The following is an 18,100-nucleotide window of genomic DNA, read 5'->3' on the forward strand; positions in this document are numbered from 1 at the left end:
CCAACAGCAACATTTTTTTTAAAGAAAAACTATTATAGAACATATTAGTAAATATAGCAAATATTATATACATATGAATGTGAACGAACAATGTACTTTATGATACTCAAACAAAAGTTAAAATTGAATTCTTATTTGAATATCTCAAGGATTCCTGAGGAAAATAGGAATAAATTATTATATGTACTGATATGTTTCTTTAAGTTTGTTTATTTATTTGAGTGAGAGAAAGGGGTAGAGAAAGCACAAGTATGGGAGGAACAGAAAGAGAAGGAGAATCCCAAGCAGGGGCTCGAACTCACAAACCGTGAGATCATGACTTGAGCCAAAACCAAGAGTTGGCCGGCTTAACCGACTCAGCCACCCAGGCACCCCTGATATGTTTCTTTAAAATGTAGCTGTTTGCAATAGCCAAATTGTGGAAAAAGCCTAAATGTCCATCAACTGATGAATGGATAAAGAAATTGTGGTTTATATACACGATGGAATACCACTTGGCAATGAGAAAGAATGAAATACGGCCTTTTGTAGAAACGTGGATGTAACTGGAGAGTGTTATGCTAAGTGAAATAAGTCGTACAGAGAAAGATACCATATGTTTTTACTCATGTGGATCCTGAGAAACTTAACAGAAGACTATGGGGGAGGGGAACGGGAAAAAAAGTTGGAGAGGGAGGGAGACAAACCATAAGAGACTCTTAAAAACTGAGAATAGGAGCACCTGGGTGGCTTGGTCGGTTAAGCGTCCGGCTTCGGCTCAGGTCATGATCTCACGGTCCGTGAGTTCGAGCCCCGCGTCGGGCTCTGTGCTGACAGCTCAGAGCCTGGAGCCTGTTTTAGATTCTGTGTCTCCCTCTCTCTGACCCTCCCCTGTTCATGCTCTGTCTCTGCCTGTCTCAAAAATAAATTTTAAAAAATGTTAAAAAAAATTTAAGAACTATAAAAAAAGCTGAGAATAAACTGAGGGTTGATGGGGGGTGGAAGGGAGGAGAAAGTGGGTGATGGGCATTGAGGAGGGCACCTGTTGGGATGAGCACTGGGTGTTGTATGGAAACCAATTTGACAATAAATTTCATATTAAAAAATAAGTAAAGTAAAAATAAAATTTAATTTAAAAAATGTAGTTGTTTGATGGCAGTTGATAGTTTGTTTTCTAAAAATTAAAAAAAAGGAGAAATTTTAATGAAAAATAAGTAGGGGTAGATATGATTATGTAATATCATATAAGGATGTAAATCCCTAGTATGAAGACTTGAGAATTATAGAATTTAGTTTTTTTTTTAATTTTTTTTTCAACGTTTATTTATTTTTGGGACAGAGAGAGACAGAGCATGAACGGGGGAGGGGCAGAGAGAGAGGGAGACACAGAATCGGAAACAGGCTCCAGGCTCCGAGCCGTCAGCCCAGAGCCTGACGCGGGGCTCGAACTCACGGACGGTGAGATCGTGACCTGGCCGAAGTCGGATGCTTAACCGACTGCGCCACCCAGGGGCCCCTAGAATTTAGTTTTAAGAAATCTTTTTTCTCATCAAGTTAAAAAGAGGATTGCAGTTGATTCTTCTTATTTGTGGTAGTTATATTCTATAAAATCAACATAAACACTGAATTAGTGAAAAATGAGTCATTGCTTTTAGGGGTAGATTCCTTCAAGCCTCTGGTCAAAGCATTTTCATCAACTGATCAAAATCTTGTTTTTATCTGTGTTTCCATTTGAAGACAATATATATTGTTGATCCATTAACATTGAATTTGTAGTGAACAGCACTATGACTAATGTCTGAAAGAAACCTCTGTCTAGGGGCGCCTGGGTGGCTCAGTTGGTTAAGCGTCTAACTCTTGGTTTTCGGCTCAGGTCATAATCTCAGTTTGTGAGTTGGAGCCACACATCAGGCTCTGTGCTGACAGTGCAGAACCTGCTTGGGATTCTCTCTCTCTCTCTCTCTCTCTCTCTCTCTCTCTCTCTCTCTCCCCCCCCCCCTTTCTTTCTGCCCCTCCCCTGCTTGCACTCTCTCTCTCTCTCAAAATAAATAAATAAACTTAAAAAAGAAAAAAGAAACTCATCTAACATATGTTCTCTCTGTAAGGGACATCACAGCCTTCTTGCACTTAGCAACACTAGACAGCACTATGCTTAGGGAACATTTTAAATAGCACAGTCCCTTACAAAAAGCCCCCAAACACAAAAACATGGGCTAAGTAGATGACAAAAAGGATACTTGTTTATAGTATGAGAGCTCAAGAAGGCAGAGTGTTGCCTTGTTCTACCTCAGCTGGGAATGTATATGTCGGGCAACTTATTTTTTGTAGTTCTGTGTGTCTACAAATGACCTCAAAAACAGGGTATTGATTTGGGGTTTCTGAATAAATTTTAGTGCGTAGGTAAGATCTGTGAGTAAGGAAGATTAACTGTATTTGTTTTCTGATATAAATGTATTTCTTCAAAAAGGAATGTTGGTTTTCTTAAGACAATCTGAGAAAATTAATACAGAATTAGAGATGAGTCAGTTTTACCACCAATTTAGGATGTGTGAATGTGTTAAAAAAAAAAAGATTTTCTTCAGTAGGTTAAAGTTTTTATGAGATCATTGAGAATAACTTTGAAATGTTAATTTAGAATTTTATTCTTGAGTGAAGGCAATCAAGGAAAACACCAATTTTCATGCAGTGCATGAAAATCTTTTTAAAAATAGCATCAAGTTCCAAGATCCACTTATTTTTATTTCATTTAATGTATTCTGAATTTTAACAGGAAAATAATGAAACCATAAATAACAATTGACTAAAAAATTATAGTCTTGGCGGCTTTAGAAGGAATTGAAATGATTGAATATGCACTTTTCTTTAAGAAAAAAAAATCCTATTTTGAAACAAGGTAGGATGGCCTGGCCACCATGTCCTTTGTATTCAGTAGACTTGTCAACTTCTCTGTCTCAGAGTCTTTTTACTTGTGCCTTTGGTCTCAACACCTTTACCCCTGGCATAGCTGGTGGCCTTTTCTTATATTCAGATCTCAACTTAAATATCACTTCCCACGAGAGAGCTTTCCAATCATCATGTCTACATTAGTCTCTGTCATATCAACCTTTATGATGCCCTTTTGTATCATAATCTGAATTTATGCGGTTTGTTTATTCTGTGGCTCTACCTTTTCAAGGGACTGCTGTTTTCCCAGTGTCTGGCATAATACACTTGGAAATAATTGAAGTTTTTTTCCTCAAACCATAGTCAAATGGGTTTAAAATAGACCCAGAAATAGCATGAAATTCTTCTTTTCTTTTCCGTGTTTGCACATAGCAGCTGTATAGTGCTGGTCTTGGCTTTCTTCTAACAGTTAATGTTTCATTTTTAGAATTTTTAGTATAGATTATTAGCTGTTTACTCAGTTTTTCAATTAGTTTGAAAAAAGGAAGCATTTCTAGTACTGACTTAGAACATAACCAAAAAAAATCTTATTTAAAAATTTTTATCATGAAAATGTTTGAACATACAGAGAATAGACAATGAATCCTCAAATATCCAAAATCCATATTCAACAATTATCAAGACTACCTTATCTTCAAATTTAAGTTGTATTCCTTGTTTCATTCAGTTTTAGGTGGTTTTTTAAAGATTTTATTGTTATTATTTTAAATGTTTATTTTGAGAGAGCATACACAGACTCGTGCAAGTGGGAGTTGGGGGGAGGCAGAGAGAAGGAGAGAGAGAATCTTAAACAGGCTCTGTGCTGTCAGCATGGAGGCTTGATCTCTCATGAGATCATGACCTGGGCTGAAATCAAGCATCAGATACTTAACCGACTGAGCCACCCAGGTACCCCCAAAGATTTTATTATTTTTAAGTAGTATCTATACCCAGTGTGGGGTTGAACCTACAACCCTGACATCAAGAGTTGTCATCATCAACTGGGCCAGCCAGGTGCCCCTAGAAATAAGTTTTTAAAAAGTTTAAAACACTACTATATGTATGATGAATAAAATAATTTCATTTTATCTATTATAGCTAGGAAACCATTGACTGAAGTAGTTTCACAAACTTTACCAAAGTTTCCTCATCTGAACCAGGATTCTCAACAGGTACGTCTTTTTTTTTTTTTTTTTCCTATCAGCATATTCTTATATTTTGATATAGAATGTTGTCATTAGTAATGAAATTACAGTAATATAAAGGGTTCCAAGCTATCTTGCTTCATGACTCTCCCACACCTTGTATCAGAATATTTTTCATTATATCCCTTGGCTAAAAGGAAAAAAGAAAAACCAAACCTGGCAGTTCCATTTATTAAGTTGTTAGTAGTATTAAACAACATAGTAAGTATTATGTCCTAGTAATTTAGTGAGCTTTTTATTTTTTCCATTTTCATTGATATAAAAGATATAACATTGTGATCAGTTTAAGGTGTACAACATAATGATTTGATATATGTATAGTGAAATGATTACTGTAAACATTTTATTTATTTTTAATTTTTAGTTTATTGTTTAATTTACATACAAGTTAGTTAGCATATGGTGCAACAATGATTTCAGGAATAGATTACTTAATGCCCCTTGCCCTTTTAAACCATCCCCCCCGCCAACCCCTCCAGCAACTCTCTGTTCTCTATATTTAAGTCTTTTAGTTTTGCCCCCCTCCCTGTTTTTATATTATTTTTGTTTCCCTTCCCTTATGTTCATCTGTTTTCTATCTTAAATTCCTCATATGAGTGAAGTCATATGATATTTGCCTTTCTCTGACTACTTTCGCTTAGCATAATATCCTCCAGTTCCATCCATGTAGTTGCACATGGCAAGATTTCATTCTTTTTGATTGCTAAGTATTACCCCAGTGTATATATATATATACCACATCTTTATCCATTTATCCGTCAGTGGACATTGGGCTCTTTCCATACTTTGGCTATTGTCAATAGCACTGTTGTAAACTTTGGGGTGCATGTGCCCCTTCAAAACAGCTCACCTGTATCCCTTGGATAAATACCTAGTAGTGCAATTGCTGGGTTGTAGGGTAGTTCTATTCTTAATTTTTTTTTTTTTAATTTTTTTTTTCAACGTTTATTTATTTTTGGGACAGAGAGAGACAGAGCATGAACGGGGGAGGGGCAGAGAGAGAGGGAGACACAGAATCGGAAACTGGCTCCAGGCTCTGAGCCATCAGCCCAGAGCCTGACGCGGGGCTCGAATTCCCGGACCGCGAGATCGTGACCTGGCTGAAGTCGGATGCTTAACCGACTGCGCCACCCAGGCGCCCCAGTATTCTTAATTTTTTGAGGAACCTCCATATTGTTTTCCAGAGTGGCTGCACCAGCTTGCATTGCCACCAGCAGTGCAAAAGAGATCCTCTTTCTCTGCATCCTCGCCAACATCTGTTGTTGCCTGAGGTGTTCATGTTAGCCATTCTGACAGGTGTAAGGTGGTATCTCATTGCGGTTTTGATTTGTATTTCCCCGATGATGAGTGATGTTGAGCATTTTTCATGTGTCGGTTGGCCGTCTAGATATCTTTTTTGGAGAAATATGTATTCATGTCTTTTGCCCATTTCTTCACTGGATTATTTGTTTTTTGGGTGTTGAGTTTGATAAGTTCTTTACAGATTTTGGATACTAACCCTTTATCTGATATGTCATTTGCAAATATCTTCTCCCATTCTGTCGGTTGCCTTTTAGTTTTGCTGATTGCTTCCTTCGCTGTGCAGAGCTTTTTATTTTAATGAGGTCCCAAGAGTTCATTTTTGCTTTTGTTTCCCTTGCCTCTAGAGATGTGTTAAGTAAGAAGTTGCTGTAAGCATTTTATTTTTAAACACAATCACTGATAGAATGTATGCATTTGTTGGGCACTGCTCAGCTTCTCAAACCTTAGAATAATTAGTTCATGTTGTTTTTCTCATGGTAATTGATTTTTTTTTTATCATAGCAATTTCTGAAAACTCAGCTTTACAAGGTGCCATTGAGAGAAATGACATAAGATCTGTTGTTGAAATAGAACTACCTTGGGGCACCTGGGTGGCGCAGTCGGTTAAGCGTCCGACTTCAGCCAGGTCACGATCTCGCGGTCCGGGAGTTCGAGCCCCGCGTCAGGCTCTGGGCTGATGGCTCAGAGCCTGGAGCCCGTTTCCGATTCTTTGTCTCCCTCTCTCTCTGCCCCTCCCCCGTTCATGCTCTGTCTCTCTCTGTCCCAAAAAAAATAAATAAACGTTGAAAAAAAAAAAAAAAAAAAGAACTACCTTGAGTTAGTAGTTCATTCAATAGAGGTCAAATGACACTGTATTTCCCTTAAATTTAAAATATCTTATGGAGCCCATGTTGAGTTTCCTGTGGCACCCCAAAGTACCTTGAACAGTTTGGGAACCATTGTAGTAATATAAAAATAATAGTACTAATTAGATACATTGAAATTCTAGAATAAAATTAATTTATTAGAATAAATCTAAATTCTTGTTTCTCAGTGGGGATACTATTAGCATATTTGGAGGGATAATTCATATGACACTTTTTCGAGAAGATATATTTAAAAGAAAAGAAAGTGAAATGTTTCATTTGTCCCACTTTGTATCTTACTCTGTTTTCCATGTTACTGTTTTTTTTTTTTAAATAATCTTGATGTTTTCTCTTTTTTAATTTTGGAGAAAGTGAAGAAAAAATAAAACAACCTACTGAGAGATAATTATTATTAGTGTTTCCAGGATTTTTTGGCCTATTTTTAAAAATATGGTTAGCTTGAAGTGTACAAATAGTTTTATGTCTTATCCCCTTAATGTATTTCTCACATCATTAAAACACTTATTAAATATCTTTTATTAATTTATTTTATTTTTTTAGCTGCTTGGTGAATAGGTTTATTATTATCTTTAATCTGAAAAATCTTCAAAGAAAATTATAGTTTGGTTTATTAGCTCTCAGCAGCCGATCCTGTGCTTTAAGGAAGCTGCCTTCTTCTCAGCTACTCGATCTTTCTTCTGGGCAAGAGACATTTTGGAATGGTTCCACCTTTTCTTTTGAACTTCTTTCTTAGGCTTCTCTCAAAGATTGGATTCTCTTGTACAGCAGCATGAGCTTTCTTATACATCTCCATCATGCCTGGAGTTACATTGTTCTTTATCAAGAGAATTGTTTCTTGTAAGCATCTTAGTCTTCTTCCATTAGTGGCACATATAATCTGCAGCATTCTGACCCAGGATGTGCTTCTGATGTATTTCTGCATTGAATTCCTTGCTTTCCCAATCACAACCAAGGAATCTTTTGGTACTGTGAGGGGTAGAGAAACCTCCATCCACAACTCCCTTGAGGGCCTCCCAAACTTGATTTTCAGTAGAGGTTCTGGCAAGCCCTGCATCCAAATAGCAGATGAAGACACCAGATTGACCATCAGTGTTTTCCACGTTGTATTCATCTTGTCACCTCCACTTGGCCTTCATAGACTTTTGTCCGTGCCAAACCTACTGAGAAGCCTCTGGACCAGCAGCATGCCTGTACACTATGCTGCAGCATGATTTGTCAGGCCAACCTTCACACCATACTTTGGGAGTTCATGCCCATGAGCTGCACAAACTACCGTATCTCCTTTAGGGGCATTAGCAATCTGACAAATGAGATCTCTGTTACACAAATTACCATCCTGTATTAAGGTGTGTTGTACTTATTTTTATCCTGAATCACCGAGCATTTCAAAGCATTGTAATCAGTTTTGTGCTCTTGTCTTCTAAATTTCACTTGGTATCTCTTGAAATCAGTCTTATTCTTGACAACTTTAATAAACCCCATCCTGTAGAACAGAGTTTGGCATTGGCGGCTTGCTACTGGGTACTGACCAGCAGTTAAATATATCTTTTAGAGGTTACTTACTATTCCGTCCTATGGATATCCTGTGCTTTGGACAAGCAGTGCCCTATTTTGAACATTTAGGTTATTTCCAGCATTTTGCTAGGATAAATAAAATATTAGTAAATGTTTTTGCACATAAATCATTGCTTACATTTAAGTTATTTCCTTAGATGTGAGTCCCAGAAGTGGAACTGATAGCTTGAAAGGCTATGAACAATTTTCTTGATATGTATTGTCAAATTTAAAAGTCTTACTGTTTTACAATATGAATATTTATTTCACTCTACATTCACCAGTACTAAGATATTTTCAATTCTTGCTAAGTAAAATAGTGTTTCATTAACATTTTTTACTTCCTTGATTATTAGTGATGGTGTTCTTTTATTTCTTATGTCTAATTGAAATTTATGTATTTTTTGTAACTTACTACTACTTTTTAGTTGTTCTTATATTAATATTCTGTTCCTAAGATTATAAAAGAAAATGAAGTCAAACCAAGTGGACCACTTCAGTCTTTGCAGGTATGTTCATTTTTAAACTATAAAGTAGCCAGAAATTATAGTTGTATATATAGGTATGGCATATAATTTTATGTTTGTATTTTACATTGTCAGTTTTCAGTCTCATGTATCTTATTTTTTATTTTTTAATTAATTTATTTTTGAGAGAGAGAGACAGTATGTGTGTAAGTAGGAGGGGGGCACAGAGAGAGGAAGAGAGAGAGAATCTTAAGGTCATGATTGTGAGATCATGACCTGAGCCAAAATCAAAAGTCAGATGCTTAATGCCTGAGCCACCCAGGCACCACTAGTTTTCAATCTCATTTATAATTAGTTGCTCCTTTATACTTACTTAGATGATCCTGCTATCTTTTGTACCAATGCCTGTGTGGTCAATGCAATTTGGTTATATAACAAATCTTTTATTGTAAAACTAAGTCTGTAAACTTTGTAAGCATTACTTAATCCAAGAATTGTCATTGACAATTACAGCTACACCTGCAACTCCTTTGCCTAAAAGAGAACAAAACATAACAAATAAAATTCATATTGTGGTGGCTCAATCATTTTTCACCCTTTATGTATATAATAAGAGCAAATGTATAAAATCAAAATTAGCAACTGCATAATTTAGCTTATAAATGGTCACTTTTTTTTTAATATTTATTTATTTTTGAGACAGGGAGAGACAGCATGAACGGGGGAGGGTCAGAGAGAGAGGGAGACACAGAATCTGAAACAGGCTCCAGGCTGTGGGGCTCGAACTCACAGACCGCGAGATCATGACCTGAGCCGAAGTCGGAAGCTTAACTGACTGAGACACCCAGGCACCCCTCTTTTTTTTTTTTTTAAGTTCATTTATTTCGAAAGAGAAAGAGAGCGGGTGCACCATGCACGGGAACAGGGGAGGGACAGAGAGAGAATCCAAAGCAGGAACCACGCTACTGGTGTGAACTCATGAAGCATGAGGTCATGACGTGAGCTAAAAGAAACTAAGAGTGGGATGCGTAAGTGACTGAGCCACCCAGGGGCCATATATGATCATATTCTTAATGCTTTCTTTCACTTGAAAAATTAGGATTTAACCCTTTCAAGAACAGTTATCACAAAGTATAAACTGCAAATAAACAATATCACTGTTTTTTCCTCCAGAATGAGTTTCCTCTTAAAACAAGTATTACATGTTTTGGGACGCCTGGGTGGCTCAGTTGGTTAAGCATGTAACTCTTGGTATTGGCTCAGGTCCTGATCTCACAGTTCATGAGATTGAGCCCTGCATAGGGCTGTGCACTGACAGTGCAAAGATGTTTGGGATTCTCTCTCTCCCTCTCTCTGCCCCTTCTTGCTCACGCTTTCTCTCTCTAAATAAATAAATAAGTAAATAATTACAAGGTTTTTAAAAAGTGCATTGTAATTTTAACAGTAATGAAAAAGGTCTTACGGTCCTTTGCAAAAAAAAAAATTATTTAAATCTGTAGCATTAATATAGGAATATATTTGCATTTATGTAATGCGTTTTGTACTACAACCCTCTGAAGCAATCTCTTCATGTACACTAGTGATAGAACTTTCAAAATTTTAAATTAGGGTCCTCTTTGAGGATACACTTAATGACACTGCCACTTTATTTCTTTTTAAAAATTTTTTTTTTTTCAACGTTTATTTATTTTTGGGACAGAGAGAGACAGAGCATGAACGGGGGAGGGGCAGAGAGAGAGGGAGACACAGAATCAGAAGTAGGCTCCAGGCTCTGAGCCATCAGCCCAGAGCCTGACGCGGGGCTCGAACTCACGGACCGCGAGATCGTGACCTGGCTGAAGTCGGACGCTTAACCGACTGCGCCACCCAGGCGCCCCAACCACTTTATTTCTATAATTAGCTACACATAGCAAAGCAGAAGAGAAGGTGCTATGCTAATTGATTTTTTAAATTCACTGTATTAGAAAATTCTAATTCTAAAATGTGAGTTGATAAAAAAAAATAAAATAAGAGTTGAAAGTTTTTAAGAACTACTTCGTTGGGAGATGTGTTAATGTATTTTGTTATTAATGGAAAGCTCCCATTATTTGAAGAAATACACTAATTTATCTCTTCTGTCTATTGGGGAAATTTTTTTCTCTATATTTTTTAAACATAAAAATTGCTTCTCAGTTGAATTCATTTTTCTATCTAAATCATAGCAGAAATCATGGTTATTTTACATAGGCATTTGATGAACTAAAAATGACTAGTTTCTATTGTCTATATCTTGTGTTTTATGGTTGCTAGAAAATTATTCTTTTTTTTTTTTTTTTTTTTTTAAGTAGGCTTAACACCCAGCTTGGGGCTTGAACTCACAACCCACAACCCTGAGATCAAGAGTTGCGTGCTTGACTGAGCAAGCCAGGCGCCCTGATTCATTCTTTAGATAAACTGTTAACACTGTTTACAATTTTTCCTCCTTTGATTTCATACTAATTTTTGAATTAAATAATCTGCATTCGCATTAAATATTAGGTTTGATGGATAATTATCAGGTACTCAACAATTTTTTCTAGTGTTAAAACATTCAATTAAAATTTTAGGATTAGAATTTTTTTATTGCTGAATTTTAAAATTAGTTAGCATAGTGCCTTATCTGCTAGAGAACTCCTTTGCCAGGGGTACCTTTTATACATATGTATATACAGAAGATTGAAATGGCAAGTGTATTTTCAAATGGGAAACTTTAAGTTTTGGGAGTATTTTCCCATCTAACCCATGAACCACCTACAAAACTATTGTAGCTAACACACTTACTGATATTTTATTCTAGTTCTTTCCCTTGGGAGATGAAGAAGAGGCTACTTTTCTAGATGTTATTCCTAAACAGTTAGAGAGAAAAACCTGTGATCCTAAGGTAAAACTTGTGAAGAACTTTGATTTTCTAATCTACTATCTTTTCCTGCTGTTTTTTATACAACTATCAGAGTTTTCATAGGTAGAAGGTTAGTGAGCATAATGAATTAACCTGGTTTTAAGAGCAAGAGTAACTGACTACTAGCCTTTGTTTGGTCTTGAGCCCTTTCTCTTTACTCATGAACTAATAATAATGCATCTCATATATATGTATATATGAAGGATATATATATACGTGTATATGTATATATATATGTGTGTGTGTGTGTGTGTGTGTGTGAAGGATGCCCTAGGGGTTGGACAGGAAGATAAATTAAGTATAATTAATGAATGTTCTGTGGAGAACAAAATAGAGATCTTTATAGCTATGAACATATAGTCTACTCTACCACTTCTACTTCTGTAGAAGTATATATAAACCAAGGTCTAAGTAGTTCCACCTACTGTATATCAAAAATTGATAGAGAAAGTAGCATATAAATAGTTGAGTTTTGTTAAGTATCGATTCTGTTTCTTAAACCCAATAGATCTCTACAGAAGAGATCCACTTAGAAACATAGACAACAAGGCATCTGTGTTCTTGTGGAGAATGTGTATTCCCCATCAAACAAAACGGAAATATACAGTCTTTAACAATTGAGACTTTTTTATTGAAATGTGTGTGCTTCATAATTCAGGATATTTTCAATAAAAGTCCCATACAGGGGCAATTTAGATTTGATTTTCCTCTCAAATGTATGATTTAGAATCTTCATTTTTAATAAGAGAATATTCAGATTATATACTATTATAATTTTCTTCATTTATGAGTTAGAAATAAATTTGTCCTTTATGTACATTCCTTTGGCTCTATTAGCAATCTTAATTTCCTACTTTTTGGGTAGGTTTGGTCACCCTGTGAGGAGTAAAAATCCTAGAGCCCTCAAGGGGGCAGCAGAGAAAACCATTTGGAGCCTGAAAGCTGATCAAGTCTCTGAGGAGATGACAGTACCTCCCTGAAGTACATGCCTAGATTGGCATCCTATTCTTAGGTCTCTGGTCTCAGAGCAATAGGATCAGTTCTTCTGGGAGCCCCCATCCCTCCTCTATTAAGCCTGATAGTGTACAAAATGCCTAAACAAAGTAAAATGCTTCTTGTATTTCTTCTCTTACTTTCTTTCCTATTATCATGTTTATTGGCTGTCTCCTATATGCCAAAGACAGTGTTAAATGCACATTATATCCTCATGAAACAAAAAGGTCTCTTCCCTCAAGGAGCTTACAGTATAGGTAGTATATAGACAAGAAGAAACTTCGTTGTACTATAATGTGATAAGTCTATAATGGAAAATTTTATAATGTACAGGGGAAGCATAGAGAAAGGAGCAACTATGTCTTCCTGGTTTTTTTTTCTTCTAATGGTTATTTATTTTGAGAAAGAGCACGCACAGGTAGGGGAGGGGCAGAGAGAATCCCAAGTAGGTCCCACACAGAGCCCGACTGGGGGCTCAGTCTCACAACCATGAGATCATGACCTGAGCCCAAATCGAGACTTGGACACTTAACTGACTGAGTTACCCAGGTGCCGCATCTTTCTGATTTTTTTAATTTATTCGTTTATTTTTGAGAGAGAGCAAGTGGGGGAGGGGCAGAGAGAAAGGGAGGGATAATCTGAAGCAGGCTCCATACTGTCATCAGTGCAGAGCCTGACACAGGGCTCGAACTCACAAACTGTGAGCTGCTCCACATCTTTCTGGTGGAATTAGTTCATTATAACTATACTTTTATGCTTATAATGAAAAAATTAGTACTTATTCATTTTGAACTGAATTAAATCAATAACTGAATTATATTTCATAATTAACATATTACGATAATAGGGGTCTTTCCTGGTTTTAGTATTGGTCACTTAGTAATTACTTACATTAAGTAATATTTAATAGAGCTGAATTGTGCTTTCTGTGTATATATACATTGTGACTATATATATCAATATATACTTATGCAATACTCATTTTTAATAATTTACTTGTAGCCTGTTGAGTTTCAAGGGCACCAAGTGAAAGGATCAGCCACTAGCACTGTGATGGTCAGAGGACACAACTCACAGCTAGAATGCAGTCAGTTTCCAGATAGTATTGAGTATGGAAACTGCATGACGGACTCTTGTTTTTTGACACCAAAATTGACTAGCGCTTGTATGCAGATTGATTTCTTGCAGGTAAAAATATTTTTTCTAGTTACACCTTGCCAAATCATTTTCTTTATGTAAGTGTTAAATCTTACAAACAGATTATATTTAAATCTTTGAACAAATGTAAGTTACAAAGGAGTTTAGTAAATTGATAAGAAGCATGATATCTGAAATCAATCTAAATAAGAGAAAAATATTTTATTTGAAAGATTTGCTGCCTTTTAGGACCTGGAATTTAAAGGATTACTTTTCATTTAAGAAGACTAGGGATTCATGACAATGGCAAATAGATCACATTTAGAAAATATATTTAACAGCTATAGATTTTTTCTTTTCTTCTATTATCCCCACCCCCACTTCACTGTGACACCAGGTACTTCTCATTGCTACCAAATAGAGGTCATAGAGAGGGAACAATATGCATATATTTGAAACAATGTCAAAGAGATTAATTTTTTTTTCTTTTTTATTAAAGTGTGATGCACATACAAAATAATGTATGTATATACCATATGCACATACCATATGTACATACCATGGTATGTATGTACATACCAAATGTACATACCATAAGTACACAGCTTAATGATTACCACGAAGTGAACACACCCATGTAACCTCCACCCAGAAGTCCCCTTCTACTCCCTTTCAACTACTACTCCTTCTGTTCCCTCCAAAGATAACCATTAGTTTGACTTAAAACACCATATATTCATTGTGCTTTTAAAACTTGATGTAAATAGAGTAGTAATATGCAATGTATTTTTTGTGTCTCATTCTTTTTGTTCAACACTGAACGTTTGAAATTCATCACTGTTGTTACCTGTAGCTGTAGTTTATTCATTTTCATTGCTGGTGTGCTAGTCCGTTGTATGAATATTCCCCAGTTTATCCATTCTTCAGTTGTTTGCATTTGGTTGTTATGGATAATGCTGATAGGAACATTCGTGTGCTGCCATGCACTTCTGTTAATTATACTTTATTGGAGTGAGATTGTTGAGTCACCAGATATGCATATCTTTGCTTTTAGTATATAATGCCAAACTGCTTTCCAAAAATGGTTGTTATAGTTTACATTTCTATCAGAAGTGTATGAGAGTCCCCATCACTCTATATCTTCATCAACGCTTGGTTCTGACAGTTTGTGTTTTGAATATTAGCTATTCTGGTAGATATGTAGTGGTATTTCATTGTGGTTTTAGTTTGCATTTTCCTGCCTAACAGTGAGGTTGGGACCTTTATAGATGCTTATTGGCCTTCTCTGTATTCTCTTTGATGAAGTATTTGTTCAGATTTCTTCCTCAGTTTTTAATTCATGTGTTTATCTTTTTAATTAATTTTTGAAATCCTTGATATATTGGATATATACTCATTGTCAGTTGAATACTTTGCAAATACCTTCCCTGATTCTGTCTTATATTTTACTCCTAATGATGCTTTTTGATGAATGGAAGTTTATAATTTTTTAACATAATACAATTTATCTACCCTTTCCTTTATGATCAATGCTTTTTTGTCTTAGGTCTAAGAAGTCTTTCCTCCATGGGGCACCTGGGTGGTTCAGTGGTTGAGCGTCCAACTCTTGATTTCAGCTTAGGTCATGATCCCAGGGTTGCGGGATTGAGCTCCGTGCTGACTGTGGAGCCTGCTTGGGATATTCTCTCTCTCTCTCTCTCTCTCTCTCTCTCTCTCTCTCTCTCTCTTTCCCTCTCTCTCTCCCCCCCTCCCTCTGCCCTCTCTCCCCTGCTCAGATGCACTCTCTCTCTCTCTGTCTCTAAAAAAAAGAAAAAGGAAAAAGAAAAGAAAATATTCTCTCATATTATCTTGTAGAAGCTTTATTATTTGCCTTTCACACTTTGATGTACAATTTTTTATGTATTGAGATATGGATAAAGTTTCATATTTTTTTCATATGGACATTCAGTTGACCTAGCACCGTTTATTGAAAAGGCTATCTTTTGTCCATCCTTTTGTGTTTCCCCCTTTGCTGTATAAATCACATGTCCTTATATTTCAGGTCCAGTTTTGGTTTCTGTTCTGATTCATTGGTTTGTAGTTTTGGAAGTCTTCATATCTTACAAAGTATGTGTTTTCATGCATCTCTAAATCTTCCCACTTTCTTCTTTTTAGCTTTTTGCATTTCCATATACATTTAGAATTAGCTTAATAATTTCCACACATGTACATAAACATGCTGGGAATTTGATTGGAATTTCATTGTGTATGTAAGTCTTGAAGAGAATTGACATTTTTATAATATTTTATTGATATTTTTTCAATATTGTAATAATGTATTTTCTATTTTGATCTTAAATTTTTCCCATAAAATTTTACATTTGTGGCATACAGCATTCTCTATCTGTTATTTGTATATTTGATTTGTAGGAGCTCTTTTCATATTAAGAAAACTAACCGTTTGCCATTTTTCCTAATGTATTAGTGTTTTGGTTCTGTTTATGATTTTCTGCAGAAATGCATTTTTAATATTTTTGTAATCAGATCTATCAGTGCTTTTTTTCATGGTTTCTGGAGCCAGAACTCTTAAGTTTTCCTTCAGTTCTTTTTAATAATGAATCTTGTTGCTTTTCTTTATTATCATGGTTTTACACTATTTTTAGTAAGAACTAATGATTGGCTATGTTAAGTAGAATAAGTTATTTCTGAATTCCTTCTTTATATTCTCTCAGATTCCTAGTATAACTATATCATTTTTAGATAAATAGATGTTCAACATTTGTATTATAAATATTGTAATATTTTCACAGCTGAAACAATATACTGTGGTTACATTTTGTTTCTTTTATAATTTTGAATTTTTTTTCTTAGTTTCTAATTGTCTCATTTTTAAAAATTTGCTTAGTATTCTTTGAATATTGGAGTAAAGATTTTTCACATACTCGAAAAGCTTTTTATAAAATACCCTTCAATACAGGAATCTACACAAACTTATTAGATAAACTTTGTTAGTTCATTTTTTTCCCCCTTGGATCTCTTTCCTATGTCCTCCATCTGTCTGTTCTAATCTACACTGTATAGTTGGCATCTTAAAATTAACCTTCGCCTAGGGGCACCTGGGTGGTTCAGTCGGTTGAACATCCGACTTCGGCTCAGGTCATGATCTCGCAGTCTGTGAGTTTGAGCCTCGTGTCGGGCTCTGTGCTGACAGCTCAGAGCCTGGAGCCTGTTTCAGATTCTGTGTCTCCCTCTCTCTCTCTGCCCCTCCCCCACTCATACTCTGTCTCTCTCTCTCTCTCTCTCTCTCTCTCTCTCTCTCTCTCTCTGTGTCAAAAGTAAATAAACATTTTTAAAAATTTTAAAAAATAAACTTTGCCTATTTCCTAGCTTGAGTTGCCTATATCTTGAACATTGTCTTTTTTTCTTGTTTTGTTATGACACATCTTAAGTGCCTCTGAAGAAAGGGAGAATGGGAAATAGAATTTGGGAGACTTTGTATGTTGTAAATATTTTTATTCTGTTGTCATCCTTGATTGATAGGCTAAATATAGAAATTGGATATGATCTGCTATTTTTCTTTTTAAATTTAAATTTAGCAGTGTTTTCTCCTAGAGGTTTTTAAGCATATTTTCTTTGTATTCTTTATTCCTGAAATTTCACAGTGATGAACCTTCCTTCAGGTTTTATTAATACTGGATATTGAATTCTCAGTGAATCTATCCTGCAGATACAAGCCCACCAGTCCTGTAAAAATTTTTTTAAAAATAATTTTTTGGTAATTTCCTCCCCATTATTTTCTTGATTTTTCTCATTCTAAAGCTTCTATCAAATGTTTTTAGCCTTTTGTAGCCTACTTTTTCAGCAGCCCCTGTGGACGGCATAGTTTCTAAGTGTTTCCATGGTTATAGGGGTAAATCACTTTACTTGTCATTGGACTCCCCTGTAATAGGTACTTTGGTGTGACTTTCTTTCATATGATGAAGTTTGTATTCTTCCCCATCCTCTTAATATATGGTTGTTAAAGGTTACCATTGTTTCTTAGTTTCATCAAAGATAAAAGATGTTTTTGTGTCTTATTTCCTATGGTTTTTTTGAGGAGAATAGAGGCACTCATATTGAAAATGAAATTTGTATCCATTTGTTTTATTTATTTTATTTTTATTCCGTGCCCAATGTGGGGCTTGAACTCACCACCCTGAGCTTAAGAGTCACATGCTGTACCGACTGAGCCAGCCAGGCACCCCCATTTGTTTTATTTCTAATTATTTTTACATACGTTGGTTACGGTAATGTTTTGTATCATGAGTTTCTATGATATGTTTTAAGGCAAAATGACCAGATAGATCTAGGACCAGAGAGAATTTTTTTGGTGTGAGTGTGGCAAATTGCATATAGCAGTCTCTGAACTTTAAAAAAAATTCTGTAGTTCATTAAATTCTCAGGTGCTCTCACTGATTGAAAGGCGCACTGTTCTATTATACACCACTAAGAAAGAAGAACAGTCAGTTAACATACGATGCTTTATCACTTAGACTTTTTATTGACAACTTTTTATTGTGGTAAAAAACACATCATAAAGTTTCCAACTTCATCCGTTTTCATGTGTATGGTTCAGTCATGTGAAGTATATTTACAATGTTGTGAAACAGATCTCTAGAACTTTTTCACTTTCACTTAGATTTTTAATGTTATATTTATTGAAAGAAGTCTTGGATTTATTTGTATATCACAAATAAGGTATATCACCCTGCTTTGTTTCCTTGCCCTTCTGTGAACACA

At 35.5% G+C, this 18,100-nt stretch overlaps 1 protein-coding gene and 1 pseudogene across 1 annotated transcript in view; one reads left to right on the top strand and one right to left on the bottom strand.

Moving 5' to 3' along the window:
* ZGRF1 (zinc finger GRF-type containing 1) overlaps positions 1–18,100 on the top strand; it is a 93,172-nt gene that overhangs the window by 24,405 nt on the left and 50,667 nt on the right. The window contains 3 exon segments of the mRNA XM_043570225.1: positions 4,000–4,073; positions 8,287–8,337; positions 11,111–11,194. Of these exon segments, the coding sequence (XP_043426160.1) occupies positions 4,000–4,073; positions 8,287–8,337; positions 11,111–11,194 (209 nt within the window).
* Positions 6,814–7,768, bottom strand: LOC122477339 (annotated as a pseudogene).

Source organism: Prionailurus bengalensis, chromosome B1 (assembly GCF_016509475.1).
Source record: "Prionailurus bengalensis isolate Pbe53 chromosome B1, Fcat_Pben_1.1_paternal_pri, whole genome shotgun sequence".
Taxonomy (NCBI): domain Eukaryota; kingdom Metazoa; phylum Chordata; class Mammalia; order Carnivora; family Felidae; genus Prionailurus; species Prionailurus bengalensis.